Genomic DNA, 18,339 nt, shown 5'->3' with positions numbered 1-18,339 from the left:
TCTGCATCCCTTGATCATCCCACTGATGATGTAGGCTTGCATGGCGACTAAAAAGGAGGAGAGAAAGTGTGCAAAGTGGTGGCGTTGAAGTGCGTCCCTACTCACATGGTCTTGGCACGCTGCCAGGAGTCGCCCCAGACGTAGACACCGTGCCTGCGCACCAGCACTGCACAGGTGTCTGGGTACTGCTCTATGGCCACCCGCATGCTTGCCTGCAAAGCACCGCAGCAGCATTTCTTGCATTTGCAAGGGACACGTGCAAATCTAGGCTTGGGTGAATATTTCGATATTTTCAAACAGTCGACCAAACATTACGTTATTGGGTATTCACTCTGGATCGAATTATTATAAATTTGAGGTGATGTACTGTACAAACATCAGCTTCAGCCTCGCTGAGCAAGTCAACATTACCTCGACACAACTCGCAGCCAAGACAAGCCAAAGACAAATTCATTTACAGCCACCAACCGATTGTTCGGACTCAAACATCCCTGTGACACTGCCATCTTCTCTACTGAACCAATCTAGATTGAAGTTTCGAATGCTGCACAATGCTGCTGGTTTTGGGGGCATGGTTTGCCTACACTATTTTGAAACATGGCCCCATTCAAGTTGTCCTCCATATTCTTCCTTTTGTTGTCAAGGTGGCTGCTGTATGGCTGCTGCAAATGGATCTGCACAAAGTCGTCACCAAACTGTAAGCTGTAACTTCTACTGAGCGGTCACCGCCACTCGGCAAAGCGGTGATGACTACCCCTAACAGCCAAGGCAGGGTTATCAGGAAAACACACTGCTCACCTGCATGGCGACACTCAGAAACAGTCACGAGAAGTTCACTGCTTACCAGTTATCTTGCCCGAGATTACGAACCTCAGGCGAGGTCACGAATGTCAAGTCCACACATTACGCGCATGGGCTAGACTGACGGCCGCAGATGTGCCGTACTGGTCTGGAGGCAACCAGCCTGTTAGCTTACTGGCGGGAATGGGTTAAGGTCGCGGAACACCCAACTCTTGTGATGCTGTCGTACCCAATGGGGCAGACTTTAATGAAAGCTGACAAGGGCACGCTGTGGAACGAGTGGGAGCTTCTTGTAGCAAAAAACCTCAGTGTGCACAACACCTTCCAGTCAGCCAACGTTCCACTGGCTCACTGGCACCTGGTGATAGGCTCGAGTTCGCCACACAACCAACACACTGCTTGTTTCGAGAAACAAAAGCAATGCCGGAATTTACTTTCCGTCATCTCTTCAAATGCATTTTGCACCTCCGCCCGCTCTGCTTCCTTCTCAAGCAACGCCAACGCAACAACCGCAGCTTAAATTGCAAGTGCCATTTGCTTGAATTTGACTTTTCATTGGATCTGAACATTCCATTCCGCAGATGGAGCCTCCATTTGAATCCAATCCACCAGACGTGCAATGCAAAGCTGGTCTCGTAACAAGTGCATGACCGCTCGAACTTCACACTTCTCGTCGTGTTCTGCTCTTAGCAGACAATGTGCTCAGTTGCAAGATTGGCAGGAGCATGTCGTCATGTTGACATCATCAAAAACATGGCCGCGCCCCGGGGCCGACTACACTGCCGTGGCCAAGGCCAATAGCGTGCTCTGATAACCAAACGAACGCGCCGAACAATGATCTCTGATCGCTCCCCAGGATCACATACTTGGCCATGTTACAGTGGCCCTTTCCGCTCTTAGTATGCTTCACTGCACAGCTGATTAGCTTCACCCCATAACACGATTTTATTGCAGCAAAGCTGAACTTAGGGAACCAATCAGCACACTTCCAAAGCCAAATATATATATATATATATATATATATATATATATTTTTTTCATAGCAAATGTCAAATAGCACATTGGAAAATACTATTTGGAAATTCAAATATTCGCATGGTAGAACTAGTTCTGGTTTCGAGACTGAAAGGGTGACATGGCTGATGACCATGCCAGCGAGGTATCGAAACCAAAATATTGCTATTCCTGCTCAACTTTGTAGGCAAATTAGCACCTAGCTGGTTGTGCAGGCGGAGTCCAAATTACCAAATGGCACACTGCAAAGTGTTCCTAACTTCACTTGTCATGATACACCGAGTCTACTAGGCAAGCGCTGGTCCTGAGAAACTGCCTGAATAATGGAGCACGTCTGAACTATCGGCACTAAAATGAATAGTAGGCCACTGCACTTCCACGATAATCTTCTATGCAATCTGCACAATTTTTTTTCCCTTCAAGTACTGTTAGACCGTCACCCCTCTCGTGGCAGGTATGTGCAGAACGGACTCACCGCAAGAAAACTCTTTGCAAATATTGTAGGTAAGCTTGGTGTACAGTCCGTATTGGTATTGGTTGATGGCTATGATTAGGTCTACTCAAGCTAGTAAAGACAGATCCCAAAAGTGAGGTAGTGGCTTTTGCAGCCAGTTCCACATTAGTAATCAGGTCAACGGCTGTGCCATCCACGGTTGAAGATGCACCTAACCCTTCGGCTAGCAATGAGCTGGCAAACTGCATAGGCAACGGCTGAGTCAGAAGTGCCCACCTTGAGGTCCCGCTCAAAAGGTGTGTTCTCGATGATGGGCACCACCAGTTCTTCGTCGTAGCGGTAGCTTATGCCAGATTGGCCCTTCTTGATGCCCTGCAGTGAAGACACACACACAGACGAGCTGGCAGGAAGGAAATAACAGTATGCACAACATCCTACACTAAGAATCAAAAAGAACAAAAGGACAAGAAAAAAACCCTGCATAGTCATAGAAATGAAAACGTGGATGTATAGGCAATAAAATAAAAAGCAAATTACAGTGGAATCTCGTTGCTACAATATTCATGGGAACCGGTAAATAAGACGTATCATCCGAAAATCATATTATCCAAAGCAAGCTCCAGATACACATGAAAATTGGCATACTTGGTGACAAACTCAACAGCAAAGGTTCGTGAAGCGTCGAGTGATACTGCTACACAAACTGTTGTGCGGAGCTGTATCAATTGACGCCATATCAACCTCAGCAAATGCCTTTTATTCAGCGACATTATACAGTCGAACCCGGCTATATCGAACTCGCAAAAAAACGCCTATCAGTTCGATACAGAGCATAATTCGATATAAGCCTGCTAAATAATTGGATGTCATAAATGCACATACCATTTATAAAATCACTTTATTGATGAAACTAGCTTCGTTTCGCAAAGAAACAGTCCTGCATTTTCTTCTGCTTGGGCAATTTCGCTGCATGCGAGGCACGCACTTCCCCACATTGTCTAAGGAGTCGGAGCAGCTGAGGCCGCAACATTCCGCTTTCGCACAGAAGCACCGGACTAGTGCGAGCGCACTTCGGAGGATGTGGGCCAAAGACGGTCGTTGCTTTCCTCGTTGTGCCCATTTTCAGTTGTGCTCGGCACGATGTCGGCAATGTAGTCTTCGTTTCCGGGCTCTACCGTGGTCGCGACACCATCATTTGCGCTCACTAACTCGCGCACCGTTGATTCGTCAACAGCTTCCGGAAATTCTGACAGCTGGCTCCAAACCTCGGCAACAATGACAACGGCTTCGTCGCATTAATCAGAATTTACAGTCATCACCGAGCACGCGGAAGTCGGTACGGCTGAAGCTATTTTGGATGAACCACTCGTACACGGCCGTGCATACGCGTCGGGCGCCACGGGCACTACGGGCACCGGGTCGCGAGTTAGGCCGCTTTAGCCCTAATTTCCCCCTTCAAGATCGTGCCGAGAGTGCACCTCGGAATCTTGTACGTTGCAGAGACATCCGACTTGTCACCGCATTCGACCCGGTTTATGATTTCGAGCTTCACGACGAAAGGCGAATTCTGACGCTTCATCACGGCAACACTGCGGGAGAAGGCGCACACAATGAATCAGATAAGCAGCGAGACAACTCGCACTTTCGCCAACTTGCATGACGAGGGCACAAGAGCCTCTGATTGGCTGTCTGGGCAAGCGCTGCAGGCGGGCGGGCCAGGATCATTTTTTGTAGGGAGGTGTCGGCGGCTCCGAGGTAGCGCGGTCGCATAGGGGGAGCGGTTGGATGGAGCCGCGCCGCCGGGTTTTCCCTTCACCGCGAGGGAAAGCCAACTTCCGGGGGCACTTTCCGCCGCTTGACGTTCGATATATCGGGAGTCGCTATTAGTTTTGTTCGATGTATGCATAATTTTTGCTATATATACTCATTGTAACTATACCGTGTCCATAAATTGTTTGATATAAGGAATAATTCGATGTAAACGGGTTCGATATAGTCGGGTTCGACTGTATAGCTGATCAGTTTGCCCTGAAGTTTCTTCTTTTCAATGTCCGTGAAAAAGTTCTTCTGGAAGTTAAAAAAGAAGCCACCGTTTCCTCACTCAGTTGAGCAGCAGATAGGCTACTGCCTATCTGCATGGGTTCGGATGCATGCTATAATGAATGTAATAAGATCAAGCTTAGGTATCAGCATCCTGCAACGGTTGACAAATTTACGCCACTTAGGCTATAGCTCGTATGCACGTGGCCATATTGTTCCGTAGGAGTAATGAAGAAACTTTGTCAAACTTTGTTGACTGCTAAATTTGTGTCACGTGCCTGCCCTCGCTGATTAACTGTGTCGTTTGAGCTTCGTTTGCCGTTTAAGTTTTCTTTGCATAACCGCGACTGCGGTAGCGTTCATAAAACGGCGTAGGGTTAAAATAACTAAACATTTGTGGACATTGTATTGCGATCGCACCAAATGTTGGTGCACTGCTAGTCGGTGTGGTTGCACTGCTACAGCTGCATTTTACCGCCACGGGCGCACCACGTGCGTTTTTTCTCTAGCGTGGCTGGGGCTTAACACGTTTGCGGGTCGTTGGAATGTTATTTAAGCAAGTATACTCGAACATAAAGTTTTGATTTTTAGAAATACAAGTAAAAGCCCCCTTTTGCAGTCATATAATATTCACGGTGAAAACTCAATCACAATAACCGTATGAATGTGCACTGCTTCTATGAGACGGTGGCCGGGAAAATAAATAAAAAAGGCCTATTACCCCAAAAAATATATATGTAGAATCCTATCGACAAGATTCCTCTGTACAAAGGACGAAAAAAAAGAATATATCACCATAGAAACAGAGGTGTAAAAAAAATCATTCCTGATAGAAATGGAAGGTAACTACAGTGCACCTGGAAATAGCTCTTGATGGTGGCGCTAGATAAACTGCACAATTGCTCCAAGTCAGAGGAAAGATTCATGGCGCAACGGTTGCGACATCCTTGACACTGAGAGCAAGAGACTTGGAGCTGTGACATGGTTCATCATGTACTCAGGAGTTTTCTCTCCCTCCATTACACACCCACACTGAAGCACTACGATGCAGTGGAAGCTCACAAAAGTGTGAAAAAGTCTATCACCCGAGAAGACCTAAGATGTAGGCTGCAGTATGTTCCAATCGTAACATTTACAATGCATTCTCCCACAATCAGATAAACCAGGAGATTTATGATGCAGGAATGCAATAACAAAATTCAATGCGAGAAGAAATATAGTGGAACTCTGATTATACGACTTTCTTGGGACCTCGAAAAAACTTCGCAAAATGCAGGCGTTGTAAAATCCGAACATAAATTATGCCTATAAAAATACTACTTATTTCGTGCGACGGATTTACGAGATACTTCAATGTAAACTACTAACATACTCCGCAGGGCTTGGAAGCCCAAATTACCAATAAAGTAAATGCGATAAGAATTAATGATGCAGTACAGGTACCAATCATGCTTCATTCAAACGAACCTTCACGGCACTCCACTGCCCCGATTCCCGCCAGCCGGCGCGAACATTAAAAAAGGTCCGTAAGAGCAAAGACGTCATTCATGGCTTCTTATTGAAGTTGTAGCTGCGCGGCAGCATCTTCAAGTTCTTAAAGCACCGTGGCTTTGCAAACTTTCTAACAACAAGCACAGGCAGCCTCTCGGAACTGTCCTCGTTAGCAGAGAATAGTGCCGTCACACGCTCTTTCCTTCACTTGCGACCACGACAGCTGTCACCCTTAAACGCAAGGGTTTGCTTGGGCTGCATATGGTAAAAATACCGCTCTCATCGGCATTGAAAACATCGCAGGGCTTGTATGCAGTAATCATCTCCGGCAGCTCGTTCACCGTCGAAACGTACATGGAAGTGCCTTCTCTGCAGGAGCGGCTGTACATAATCCTGTTTCATTTTTTAAAGAGATCCAGCCACCCGTTCGATGCCTGAAAGTCGTCGATGCCCAGACGCAATGCCACAAGGTCCGCCTTTTCTTTTAAAATGGCGGCGTCACTGTTGATTGCAGAGCTCTGAGCTTGATGCAGCCACTCGACGAGAAGTTTTTATAACTTCTCATGCTGTCCTTCTTTTGCGGCTTTCTGCTTGAGCCCGAAATCGTTGGCATTCTGCAATATCATTGCTTTGTTTGCCAGGATCACTTTAAGTGAAGATTCGGGTATCTTAGGGTCCAGGGCAATGCTGGCTTTCGTGGCTCCACGATGCTTTTCCGCTTCCTCGATAACATTCAACTTATCGCCGAGCGACAGAAATGTCCACTTTCGGGACATCGTGCGTTGCGTTGCTCCACACAACTTAAAACCTTTGCTAAACACTGGTTGCCAGGATTACGGAGGATTACGGAGGATTAGGGAGGAAGCGATTGCGGGGAAGAAACGGCGCTAAATTTTGTCTGCCATTACATTCCGCGCTTTGCAAGGGTCGTTGTATAATGCGGGGTCAGGCATAAAATTGTATAGCCGGTGTTTCTAGTGCGTTGCTTCTATGGGGACTTCGCCGGGACTGCTCTAATCCATTGTAAAACCCGGGTCGTCGCAAAACCGAGGGACATATAACCGGGGTTCCACTGTATTATCCGATAACTATACTTTCGAAAAAAAAAAATTGCATTTTCAGCATTATTCTTCTGTCAGTGCATAGACTAAGACTGAGCCAGTAATGAAACAGCGAGGTTCTACTGCAACAGCTAGCACTGTCGACTATTGATATGCAGACCTTGATCATCTCCTGGTGGGTGATCCGAAACTCAGGGCCTGGGTACAGCAGGGTAGCCAGCACAGCCGCCTTGGAGTGAGTGTGAATCACTGCCCCTGCACCTGTAAAACAAACATCATAATCATCCTGTCAACCATCATAATTATTGTCAGCCGATTTTTACATTTACTGCAGGATGAAGACCTGCCACCTATAGTTGGCTTCAGAGCAGAAACAGAATGACAAAAAAAAAAAACGAGAGAGCAAAACAAGAACAAAACAAAACTCCCGACAACTTTGAGTTTCTCGGGAGCAAGCTGTCATGACCGAGTGAAAATCAACAGACCGGACCTGTGTTTATGATGCGATGGCACACATCATGCTGAAGTGTTTTTTTCCAGTCGGATGGTTGCATGAGGTTCGGCAACTCAGGAAGGATCAAAGTGAAAGATGCATCCACAACTGTCATGGTTGGGATGACTCTACGAGAGTCGCAGGAAATGACGCTGTGAACAGAAAAAAAAAGTTGAGGCACCTAGCAGTTGCCCTTTTTCCACGTAGATGAGCAGGCCACAGTGGTTCTTGAAGTCAGCAACAATGAGAGGACAGTAGATGTCCACGGTGAGGAAAACCCAACGGAACAAATGGGGCAGGCTGAGGGTCAGCATGAGCAACTGCAATTTGTACACAGGGATCCTGCTACCGTCGATAGCTTGAAGGCAGGAGGTTTGGCAGGGTCATTTGGTGACAACTTTGAGCCAGAATGGTGCCAACTTCTGCATCAGTTCATTGGCAGCAGTACTGGAAGAAGGACTGAAGAAAGAAGAAACAGGACATGTTCAGTGCATGTCCCATTCCTTCTTTCTGCAGTCCTTGTCCCTGCAATGCTGCCAGCACGTAATGAATGTTTATAAACTTGCACAGTTTTGTATTCTTCTGCACCAGTGTCCTTTGATGCACTGCTGGTTTGATGCGCTGTCCGCAACACGAAAGAAGCGACCTTAAGTTTGGCCCTGACTGGTCGTTGTCATTAAAGGATGACAAGATGGCTTCCTACTATGTGCAAAGATGTAGGTATCAGCATGTGTATCATCCAAAACGGCAATGATTGATGTGGTGTCTTAGATTAGGAGCATTGTTCTCATGCATGCCGGGGACTGCTGCAGCTGCAGTGTCTGTGGCAACGTGGTAGGATGCGATGACACTCTACAGCGCAAACTAGTTGTTCGAGGCGATTTGAAAGCATGTCGATAAGAGGAGAGGCTGCAGATGAAGTTTGCTGAACAGTAACAGAATTGTTTGGCACTTGCCCGTGTAAACAAAGAACTGCAAAGTGTACCCAGTTTCCAACACGGCTAAAACTCACAATTTTTAACCCGCCACATTGTCACCTTGTCATGAATACATTGCCTTATTACTAAGCATTCCCTAGATTTCACCATCCTTTCATCAAATGGAACGGCTTCCCATGGCTGAAAAAAGTTGTGCCGATACCTCGTTGATCTGTTGAGCTAGAACCCACTCCTTCCACAGTTTTCCAGCTGAAGCAGCCCTCTCATCTTCGGGGTCCGAGACATGCAAGAAAGCAAGTAGGGAGAAGAAACGCTTTGTGCTCATGATCTTCGCTGGGAATAGACCACCTTATATTGATCCGGTATTCCACTACAAATGGAGCCAAAGCACTTGCTCGATGCTCCTGTAAATCAGCAGTGCAATGAAACGCAACATCTCTGGAGTCGTGACCTCTAGCCATGAGCCATCTGGCTAAGCATAGTTTGGTTGCTCAAAAACCTTCATCTATGCGTACTTGTTGGTGTGCGCACAGAAAGTGGCAATCATGTCAGCCGTGAAAAACATGGACATGTCCAGTGCACCGATAAACCTCTGCGTGTCCTTCCCGTGCGTCACGTCTAGGTGTTCGTCAGGTGCACGTTTCGGTGAAAAGTTCGCTCAGCACGGTTTGTTTGGTAAAATACCTCCTCGATAAGTAGTTGACACCCTAAGAAAAAAAAATGTAAACAGGTGTCGCTGCTTACAAAACACGCACACCGTACAACAAACAACATCGACATCCGAAACTACGTTTACCTTGCCACACTAGTTGGTCTGGAATGCATACACGAATCATCACTTTTGGAGCCGAAATCAGATGATTAGATGTTATCTATGAACTCCTCACTACTGCTCACATCAAGAATATCAGCATCAGAAGCAACAGGATTACTCTGAGACGACTTTTTTTCAGCGATGCGCGATACGCTTTCGACGCCATGTTGTGAAAACACGTCACTATTTCCTACGCTGCTCTTTTTTTTTTTCACGGAAGCCTTTTTTACCAGAACGAAAAAAAAAAAAAATGTGCAGTAGTTTTTTTATTTACTAGCTAGATGGCATGAGGTGTCCGTAAGCACGGAGTTTTATTTTTGGTGGGGCATTCAAAACCATCAATCCATAGTGATCGATGCTCTATGGCGAGTTAAGGAAACAGTTAAAGCTTTTACAATGCTTAGGCGGCCTGTAAATACAGTTAAGCCTTTATATGAAGAAGTCGATCAAATCATTGATTTGCTTCATAATATCAAAATTATCTAATCTATTGTAATTTCACTTTTTTATGCAAATAAGTAAAGTCACCTATGAATTTTTTCTTCCATGGAAGGGGGCCGCAAAATTTCCGAATTATTGCTTGATCGAAAAAATCCGAATAAGAAAGGGGAAACCATAATTTTGTTCAATCTGAGAGCTGGCGACAAAAGACAGGGTTTCATGCCATGTCAACGATGTCTTCACATCGGCCGGACAAAGCAAAGCCAGCCACACTTTTGTATCCACTCCGTCCCCACAGCTCACAGTGTTGCCAACAGTGGGACGATACTATCATGAAAAGCACTAGCAGCTGGGAGTGAATGCTTCTTTTGCCTCTCGCTTCAACACATCTTCGAAATTCAAGATTAAGCAACCTCCAGTTTTAAATGCACGGGAAGACAGTGCACAGGATGTCACGCCATCTTAGCACACGTAATCTTTGCACACGTGGCAGATTATCTGTAGAACAGGTGTGCAAGGCTGCATATGAGCTCAGCCATGCGCAACCACGGCGATGCTAGAAAAGGAGATGCCCAGCAACCTGCCTTCCACTTCTTCACCCCCACCCTTTCCCCTTGCTTGAGCGGGAAGGCGGCACTCATCAAATCCTCACCGTTCTCAGCTCAACCTCGCAAGCAGGCATGCGACTTCGAAGCGTCCGTGTAAAACTCTGCGCACGAGTACTTCGACTTAAGTTCTAGGAAATGCATTTGAATATGCACCTCTGGAGCGTGCTCTGTCACCTCCGCAAACAATGTACACCATCCATACGCCATCCTCACCGCGCAGTGTGTAGGCATTCATGAAGAGGGGTGTGCACTCGCTCTTGCGCAGCTTCTTGTGCGGCGGAGGTCCCGACAGGAACCGCTCCTCCATGTCCTGCACGAAGAGGTCCTCCGCCGCTATGCGCTCCTTCTGCACCCCGGACGGCGCTATGTAGATCTCGTGCCTGCATTGCAGGGAGGAACGACAAGGCCCGCATGTGTGACTTGTGCGTTCTTTTTCTTGGACAGACAACCACACAAATACAACAGGCAATAAAGCCACGAAAGGCAGAGGGTAAATTAATCGTTTGCAATTGAAGCGTAGAAATAATAAGGAAAAAGGGACAATGAAAGTGGAAGAAAAGGACATTCGGCCACAGGCAGGAGCCAAAACCACATTATGCATGCGCAGCCACGGAGGCTATCCTCCTATCCACGTTCGTTGGTATTTCGTATGTGCACAAGATTCATGAAGACCCTTCAGCAGTTCACTTGACGGCAAGCGAATCGAAAAGCTATGCGACAACTGGCTTTTGCCAACTATGTAATGTTACTGTATTGTGTGGTACCCCATAGGCATCGAGACTGTGGGCTTAGAATGAGGGCACACACTTGCACCTAGAAGCACACAGATCAACACACTAAATGAGGGCACAACTAGCCTCACTCTTGCCTTTCTCCATCTTTCAGGATATCGGTGCATAGCCTTCACCTATTTCGCAAGTGTCACCCACTGGAATTCACGTTGAGCTTCATGCTGCTCGAACTGCCATAATTTCTTGCGAGACACACATACAAATAGTCAACAGAACTACTGTCGCTTATAATAAATTGTGCACAGTGGAACCACTGACCCATGCCGTATGCTGATGCCACCGCCTGTACCGGTGACCCATCCCAGATCGTAGAACTGGCGGCACAGCTCAGGGATCAAGTTCCGGGGATGTTCCTAGGTGAAAGCAAAGGTCAAAGGTTAAAAGAACCACACACAATTCATTCGTGCCGAGACAAATCACCAATACAGTTTCTAGGATCACGTCCGAGTAGGCCACTAATTGAAAATTAAGTTCCTGTTCATTACGATGACCGACCGTGTCTTGCTTATTTGCTGCCAGGAATGTGCCAGGAGTGAATTTATCATTAAGAGTATTTTTGTAAGTTTTATTTAAGTGAAAAGCCATGGAACACATGAACATTCCTAGCGTGTTATCGTCGGCCAAAAGCATTGCAAGATTCCACCCATAGCTACTTATTTGAGCATTGCCATTTGTTGGGCAATGGACTTCTCTTAAAGTATTGCGGTATCCATCTAGCCTATGTTACAACTCTCGAGGAATATTTTAATGTTGTGCCTTGAAAAACAGTCATATTTGCAGTAGCTGTTACATAAATATGGCTAAAATTGCAGTCTGTACAATGAGCTGAATGTGAGGTTAAAGGGGCCTGTGCATGCAGTCAACATTGATCACAGTACATGCTTTAAAACTTGGAGACCGGCTGCTACAAGAACTATGTAACAGCTACACCCACTTGCGTCTTATTTTTATCATTATGAAGTTTATTATCATTACAACCAATACGTACATTACTGAGTAGATGAAACTTCTAAATTATCTCTCCAAATACAAGTGGCTTGCAGTAAAGCCTGCCTCTTGGCCCGCAGAAACTAAACAAATGGACATGTTCAACAAACTCTTCTGCCAACATTTCTCCCATGCATTAGCTATAACAAGATCAGCAAATAGGTACGAATACAATTGAAATACAAAACCTTTGCTAAGTACGCACTTTTGCTACACCATCTTCTTTATATTACACTTACTGTCGCACTCATGTGCACATCATAGGGAGAGTCAATACTAATTTTGTCTGCATTTCCAAACTGGAAACTCAAAAGTTTAACTTCTCAGGGAACGAAATTCTGCATCCATGTCACAAAGTGAGAAGCACAGTTTAATGAACTGTGGGAGAATAAGGAATGTCACTGAAACCAAGGTTTCAAAGCAGTTGCTGCCTTGATGAAGAAAAGCCCCCTTGTTAAAACATTGGCTACGCCGACATTCCTTGTTCTACAACAGTTGCTCACTTGAAACCTCCACCTTTCTGTAAATCTCTCTTTTTGTTGTCAAGCACAGCTTGGGTTATTCAAGCGCACCCTCTTATATGGCAGGTCATGGCTACATGCAACATGTTCGCGCCTAAGCGCTACCACAGGGAAAATAAATGAACTCTGAAAATGAGGGCCAATATTCCTTCTCAAACAGGCAAGCTATATCTGAGGATCACCGCCAAGAGTTGTGGTATGTACGCCCTTCCTCGAACCACCCACTCCTCATTACTTCAATCACTGTTGCTTTCAAAAGTTTCGAAGCAACTACGCCGGCGCTCGGAGCTAAAAGGTTACCGACAGTTAACCGGCAGCAAAAACCTTCGGAAGAACAGCAGCCTAGCCGCGAACGCAGGGCGATCTCGCGCGGTCGGACGGACTACGACGGCAGCTGGCCGATGTTAACTAGCATGACGCCACGCCAAAAAACAAACAAAAAAAAGAAAAAAGTACAGTCGCGACGCGGCCCGTAATGCCTCAATTTCCTGCTCGATCACCTCAACGGCCGCGTGCGGCACGTGATATGCCGCTTATCACTCACACGTCCCGGGCGCGCGTACGGCACGGCCTGACCGAATCGCATGTCCCAGGCGTGCGTACGGAGCCAGCCCATGTCCCGAGCTACCGGTCGTGTTAAAGAGCAAGCTACGCGACACCATCAATGCGCAGTTACAATGGTCCCGTCGTGTGAGCGGCTCGGTGATGAAAAACGCGCATCGCCTGCAGGCGAGACGGGGAACGACCAGACGGCCTAGTACGCTACCTCGTCAGGAACCGCGTCGGGCTTGTCGGCCGTCATATCGGGTACTCGCCGGTGGCTGAATTAACGAGTCGATGCCCCGCACGTTGTCTCCGCGGCCGATGCGAACTGCTGCTGGACCGCCGCGACAGCAAATGCGACTGTCCGAACTCGTCTGTCCGCGCACTGCTGCAAGTTGGCTGTTTTGGCGCGCCGGTTTTATCGGGTGCCGGTAAGGAAACACCGCAGTTTCGTAAATAGCACACACACGCAAGAAAAAAATGAAAGCGCAAAAAAAAAGAAAATACTGCCAAACAACGACGATAATCTAAATCCCAAGCTTCTGGTGCGTTAAGTTGTTTCTCTAAGTTGTGTAGTGGCCTATTATCTCAGCTACATTATCGTATCAGCTGCGCTGGCTCCAGTGAACATTCACGACGGTAGGCGCTCAAGCATTTGCTATCAAACACAAACACTGAACGTACACTGTTTTGCTGCGCTGTATGTCGTCTGCTATCAGCAAGAATGGCTCGTCTTTTGGTAGCGCGGGAAATTTAAACATTCGAATTGGCGCTTCCATATTTGTCCATTTCTTTATTTACAATGATGCCGCTCTCGGTTGAAAGCATAACAGGTGGGAATACTGCCGGGTACATAGTGCAATAAAAATGGATAAAAAATGCACAGTGAAGTATGTGACTGCAACATACATATGCAACAACACATATTGGCACATATGATTTGCAACACGTCACGCAAATAACATACATAAAGGAAAATATTCAATTGATAAGTACATATACTTAATTCGAACATACAGGGTCTGTTCTGAAAGTAGTAGGACTCATTAAAAAAAAAGAAAAAGATTTATTCGTTAGCATAGTACAAACAACTAAAATTTTTTAATGTAGCACCCTTCCGAATCTACACACTGCTGCCAACGAGTTTTCATACGCCTCCAGGAATGCCTCGACCGGAATGCTATTTAGCTCCCCTCGTCACGGCCTGTTGAACCACCTCTACCGATCCATGATGCTTCCCCTTGAGCGCGAACTTTATTCTCGGGAATAGAAAAAAGTCTGGCAGGGCCAAGCCGGGGCTGTAGAGAGGCTGAGGCAGCGTTTCCACCTTGTGCTGGGCAAGATACTCCACTACGCAGAGCGCTGTGTGGCTCGGGGCATTGTCATGGTCCAGCCGCCAATTGTTGGCGATGGCTGGCCGGACACAAACAACGTGTTTTTGCAGTCTTTTGAGGACTTCCACGTAAAAAACTGCACTAACTATTTGGCCAGGTGGTAAGAACTCTTTGTGGATGACTCTATGTCAATCAAAAAAAGCAAATGAGCATGGACTTTTGCTTGGATTTTCCTCATTCATGCTTTCTTGGGGCATGGGGAAGAAGGGGTGTGCCATTCTGAGCTCTGCCGCTTGCTCTCTGTGTCGTAATCAAACACCCACTTCTCGTTGCCGGTCACTATACATTGTCCAAGAAGTCAGGGTCCTCATTCACATGAAGAAGATCCTGGCAAATCACTTTCCGGTCGGCCTTTCGCGCCTCTGACAACCACTCGCGGCATGAACTCCGCGCACACTTTGCTCATGGCTAAGTTTTCTGTCACGATTTAAAGAACTTGGGTTTCAAGAATGGTCAAGTCATCAACAATCATTCTGAGACTCATCCTACGATCACTCTTCAGTAAATGTTTCACTCATGGCAAATTTTCATTGGTCTTGCTCGTCGAAGGGCGTCCGGAGTGGTCGTCGTCTTCCACTCTTTCCCTACCTTCTCGGAACAGCTTGTACAACTCAAAAACACCTGATCTACCCATGGCGGCATCACCGTAGGCCGCCTTAATCATGTCGTGAGTCTCTTTGCCCGTTTTACCAAGCTTTACACAAAATCTGATCGTGTATCGCTGATCCAGTAATGCCCCATGATTCTCCGTGACGAGACGTTTCGACAGGGGTTCACAGTACAAGCAACTTGCTCTCTTCAACGGCCAAGAGCCGACTGCTGATTTTTCCCAGAGTTCCCAATATCCCCCTTCACCGAGCCTGAGTGTGCAGACCACCTCTCATCCGCCAGTTCGCCCAGGAAATAACCAGTCCTACTACTTTCAGAACAGACCCTGTAGATGAACATAAAGTGTACAATAAAAAAATAAAGAAAACAAATGCAATCACGTGATGCAGAGACAAGCATAACCTTGGCAGTGAGTTGCATTCAGTGTGCCAAATCCACGAATGTACAGGTTATCAATTTATAGTTAGGGCCTCTACTCTTCTACAGAACTTATATGGGTGTCAGACAGTGAACTTTTGATTGTGATCAAGCCTGACCTGGATCAAATTTCTCGGTCGCAATTGGTTTCTTTGTGCAAGCTGCTTGAGGGAGCCAATCACGGTCGAGAATTTCGATCTGGGTTGGACTTGATCGTGATTGATCGAAAGTGGTCGTGTGACACCGGTATTAGACAGAAAGTCTGAACTTACTATAGCATGATCTAACTAATTCAAATCCCATATTGCACAGAGAAAAAATTTGTGTTTAGATGCATCAACCTTATAAGAGTATTCTGCCAATGAATGCTGATGCTTACGTTGACTTTCACATCGCTGTGAATGAGCAACACATTTAGATCGCTCAATTTTATAAGGATTATGAAGTATTTAACATAAAAATATAAGGTGGGCCTGTCTCGCTCTAACTTCTAATGTCAAAGTCAGAGGCAAACAGCAAGTTAGTGGGGTATCCATAAGTTAATGTACAATCAAACGCCGTTATAAAGAAGTGCTTGGGACCCCCAAAATTCTTCGTAATACAGGTCAGTTCATTGTAAAGATTGTGCATCGTAGCTCTCCCACTAGAACAGTCCAAGCAGATTCTACAAGAGAAACACTTTTGTTAACACGAATTGTAGTAAAATAAGCCATCAATTTTTTTGTGCACACTTCATCTGACAGAATCTGCGATGGCAGCCAACCTTATTGCACCAAAGTACACAGCATGCTTCGCTGCAAAATGCGGAGGTGACGCACATTACTACCGATTGTCGAATGCCACTATCACCTTTCCTTGCAGTGAAAATTATTGGTTCATTTAACAATAGTGCATTTGTTGACATTTGCATCCTTTCCAGCCTAAGATGGCTTTGAAGATGTCGTATGTCGTCAGTTCATTTACATCGTGATGCTGTCACCAACTGTGCCATTTTTTTCAGCTGTCATACCTGCCGCTATGTTAAAACTAGCATGGTATGAGTTAAAGAGACTCCTGGAGCATTGCAGCAGGATGGTACCACTCGCTGACATTGGCATGCTTGTCAGTTCTGTCGCTAGCACTGTCATTAGTGGTAGTGCAGAGCAAAGCCTGGTGGGCGTCTGTGGAGGGCAGTGGTGGAACCAGTATGTGGTGTTCATTGTAAAGCAGCAAATCTGTTATAGGGAACGCCAACCTTCTTTCATTGTACAGGCAAATTCGTTATAGTGGTCTTCGTTGTGGAGACGATCGCAATACAGATGAATGATAGGAATTCGACCAGGACATGATCGATCCCTCATTACGGAGGTCATTTTGTAGTAGTGGCGTTCGACTGTATTTGTTGCAATTGAACACACCAGTATAGCGTTGAACGGTGTCTAGTTTTTCGGTTCTTGAGTGTGCAGCAAAATGATGAAGCTGGATTAGCGAATTCTCACAACCTTTGTCGAAATTACTAACGGTCTGTTTGCTCACTGATAAACGCAACTTAAGAAAGAAAGCACAGATAGTGCCAGAAAAACCATGCGAATAAGTTGTTGCCTATTCGAACTTGTATTTTATAACCACTGATAATTAGTATGTATCAAATGAAAGCTGTAGAACTCTGGCTGCTCTTTGATTGACATTTCATAGTAAACACACCGCCACCCAAAACAGCTGCAGAACTACCTTTTACAGCTTGGCTGTAGTGTTATTTAGCTGCATGCAGCAGGAAGTCTACAATTGCACCCAACAAATTCCTTGCTCCTTCCTGTGGCTTTCAGGGCCCCTGTCTACCCAACACTAAGTCAGCAATGACGTTACAGCCAGTGCAGTGGCCCATAGATGCCAGCGATCGTTTATGACCCTGAATTACAGTGGACTTGTGCTATTTCGACTCCAGTAAATTCAAAATTTTTGTTGTTGTTGTCGATTTGATCCCAACCAAAGGTCCTGGCCAGTGCCCACTCATTTCTATCAGCCCAAAATTTCATTATCTCGATCCTGAACTTTGCCTCTGTCGGACAATCAAACTTGGCTGATCAGCATGCAACACATTCTATCTTGTCGCCTATTTTCGGCCTGCCCCAGGAATATTTTGAAGTGAAAACAGTAGCTCAGAATGAATAACTACGATACTTACCCGACTGAAACATGCATTCTTTTTCTAAAATGATTTGTGTCTGGGAATAGCTTCCACGGTGCAAATCCGATATGAAACTAAAACCATGTTCAACAGCCCACCGTTAGAGCCAGCCTAGGCAGCATCATCACCATTGTTGCTTTCAGTCTCAATATGAATGCACACTGAAATGATGCGTTAGTTCACATGTTAAGCTAGCAGCAACAAATCTTTTCAAGTGTTCTTGGCATTCCAGAGAGCTGCATGCATCATAGGATGAACTAGCGAAGCGGTTAGTTTAGGCGTAGGCCACCATACTGTTTACGATTGTTAGATACTCATTTGATAAGTTAGAATAGCAAATGCACTATGGACCGTACAGAAGACGACATGTTCTGGTTCTTCATGAAAAGTGATAAATTGATGCCCGAGAGTGATAACAACGGACATTAAATAAATAAATTTCCATTCTGTGAAGGTAATGTTCACTGCTTTAGTCATTTCAGCCCACTGGATAATTCGACCAATTGCAGCGGCCCCATCAAGACAATAATGGAAATCAACTGTACTAGCAAGAAAAACGTTGCGCTCACATGGGCACTTAATCTAGATCTTCTAGAAAACGCGGAAGCAGAAGTTAGCACTGACATGCCAACCTGAAACTCTAAAATCAGCAAAAGCCCTGCACACACAATGCCGATACGGGAGGGGGTGAGAAATGGCACACATTCTTTTAAAGCTTGCTTTGAGCACTTGCCTTTTATGAGATACATAAGCAA

At 45.8% G+C, this 18,339-nt stretch overlaps 1 protein-coding gene across 3 annotated transcripts in view; it reads right to left on the bottom strand.

Annotated features, from left to right (window-relative positions):
• The window catches only part of LOC135901510 (uncharacterized), a 113,982-nt gene that overhangs the window by 83,309 nt on the left and 12,334 nt on the right, over positions 1-18,339 (bottom strand). For all 3 annotated transcript variants that reach the window (XM_065431305.2, XM_065431307.2, XM_065431306.2), the window contains exons 4-8: positions 11,205-11,299; positions 10,369-10,535; positions 7,022-7,122; positions 2,546-2,641; positions 106-212 (exon numbers count right to left, since the gene is read on the bottom strand). In XM_065431305.2, the coding sequence (XP_065287377.2) occupies positions 106-212; positions 2,546-2,641; positions 7,022-7,122; positions 10,369-10,535; positions 11,205-11,299 (566 nt within the window). The remainder of the gene's footprint in view (positions 1-105; positions 213-2,545; positions 2,642-7,021; positions 7,123-10,368; positions 10,536-11,204; positions 11,300-18,339) is intronic.

Source organism: Dermacentor albipictus, chromosome 8, assembly GCF_038994185.2.
Source record: "Dermacentor albipictus isolate Rhodes 1998 colony chromosome 8, USDA_Dalb.pri_finalv2, whole genome shotgun sequence".
Lineage (NCBI taxonomy): Eukaryota > Metazoa > Arthropoda > Arachnida > Ixodida > Ixodidae > Dermacentor > Dermacentor albipictus.
The sequence above is the reverse complement of the archived record's forward strand: the minus strand, read 5'-3'. Positions and strand labels throughout refer to the sequence as shown.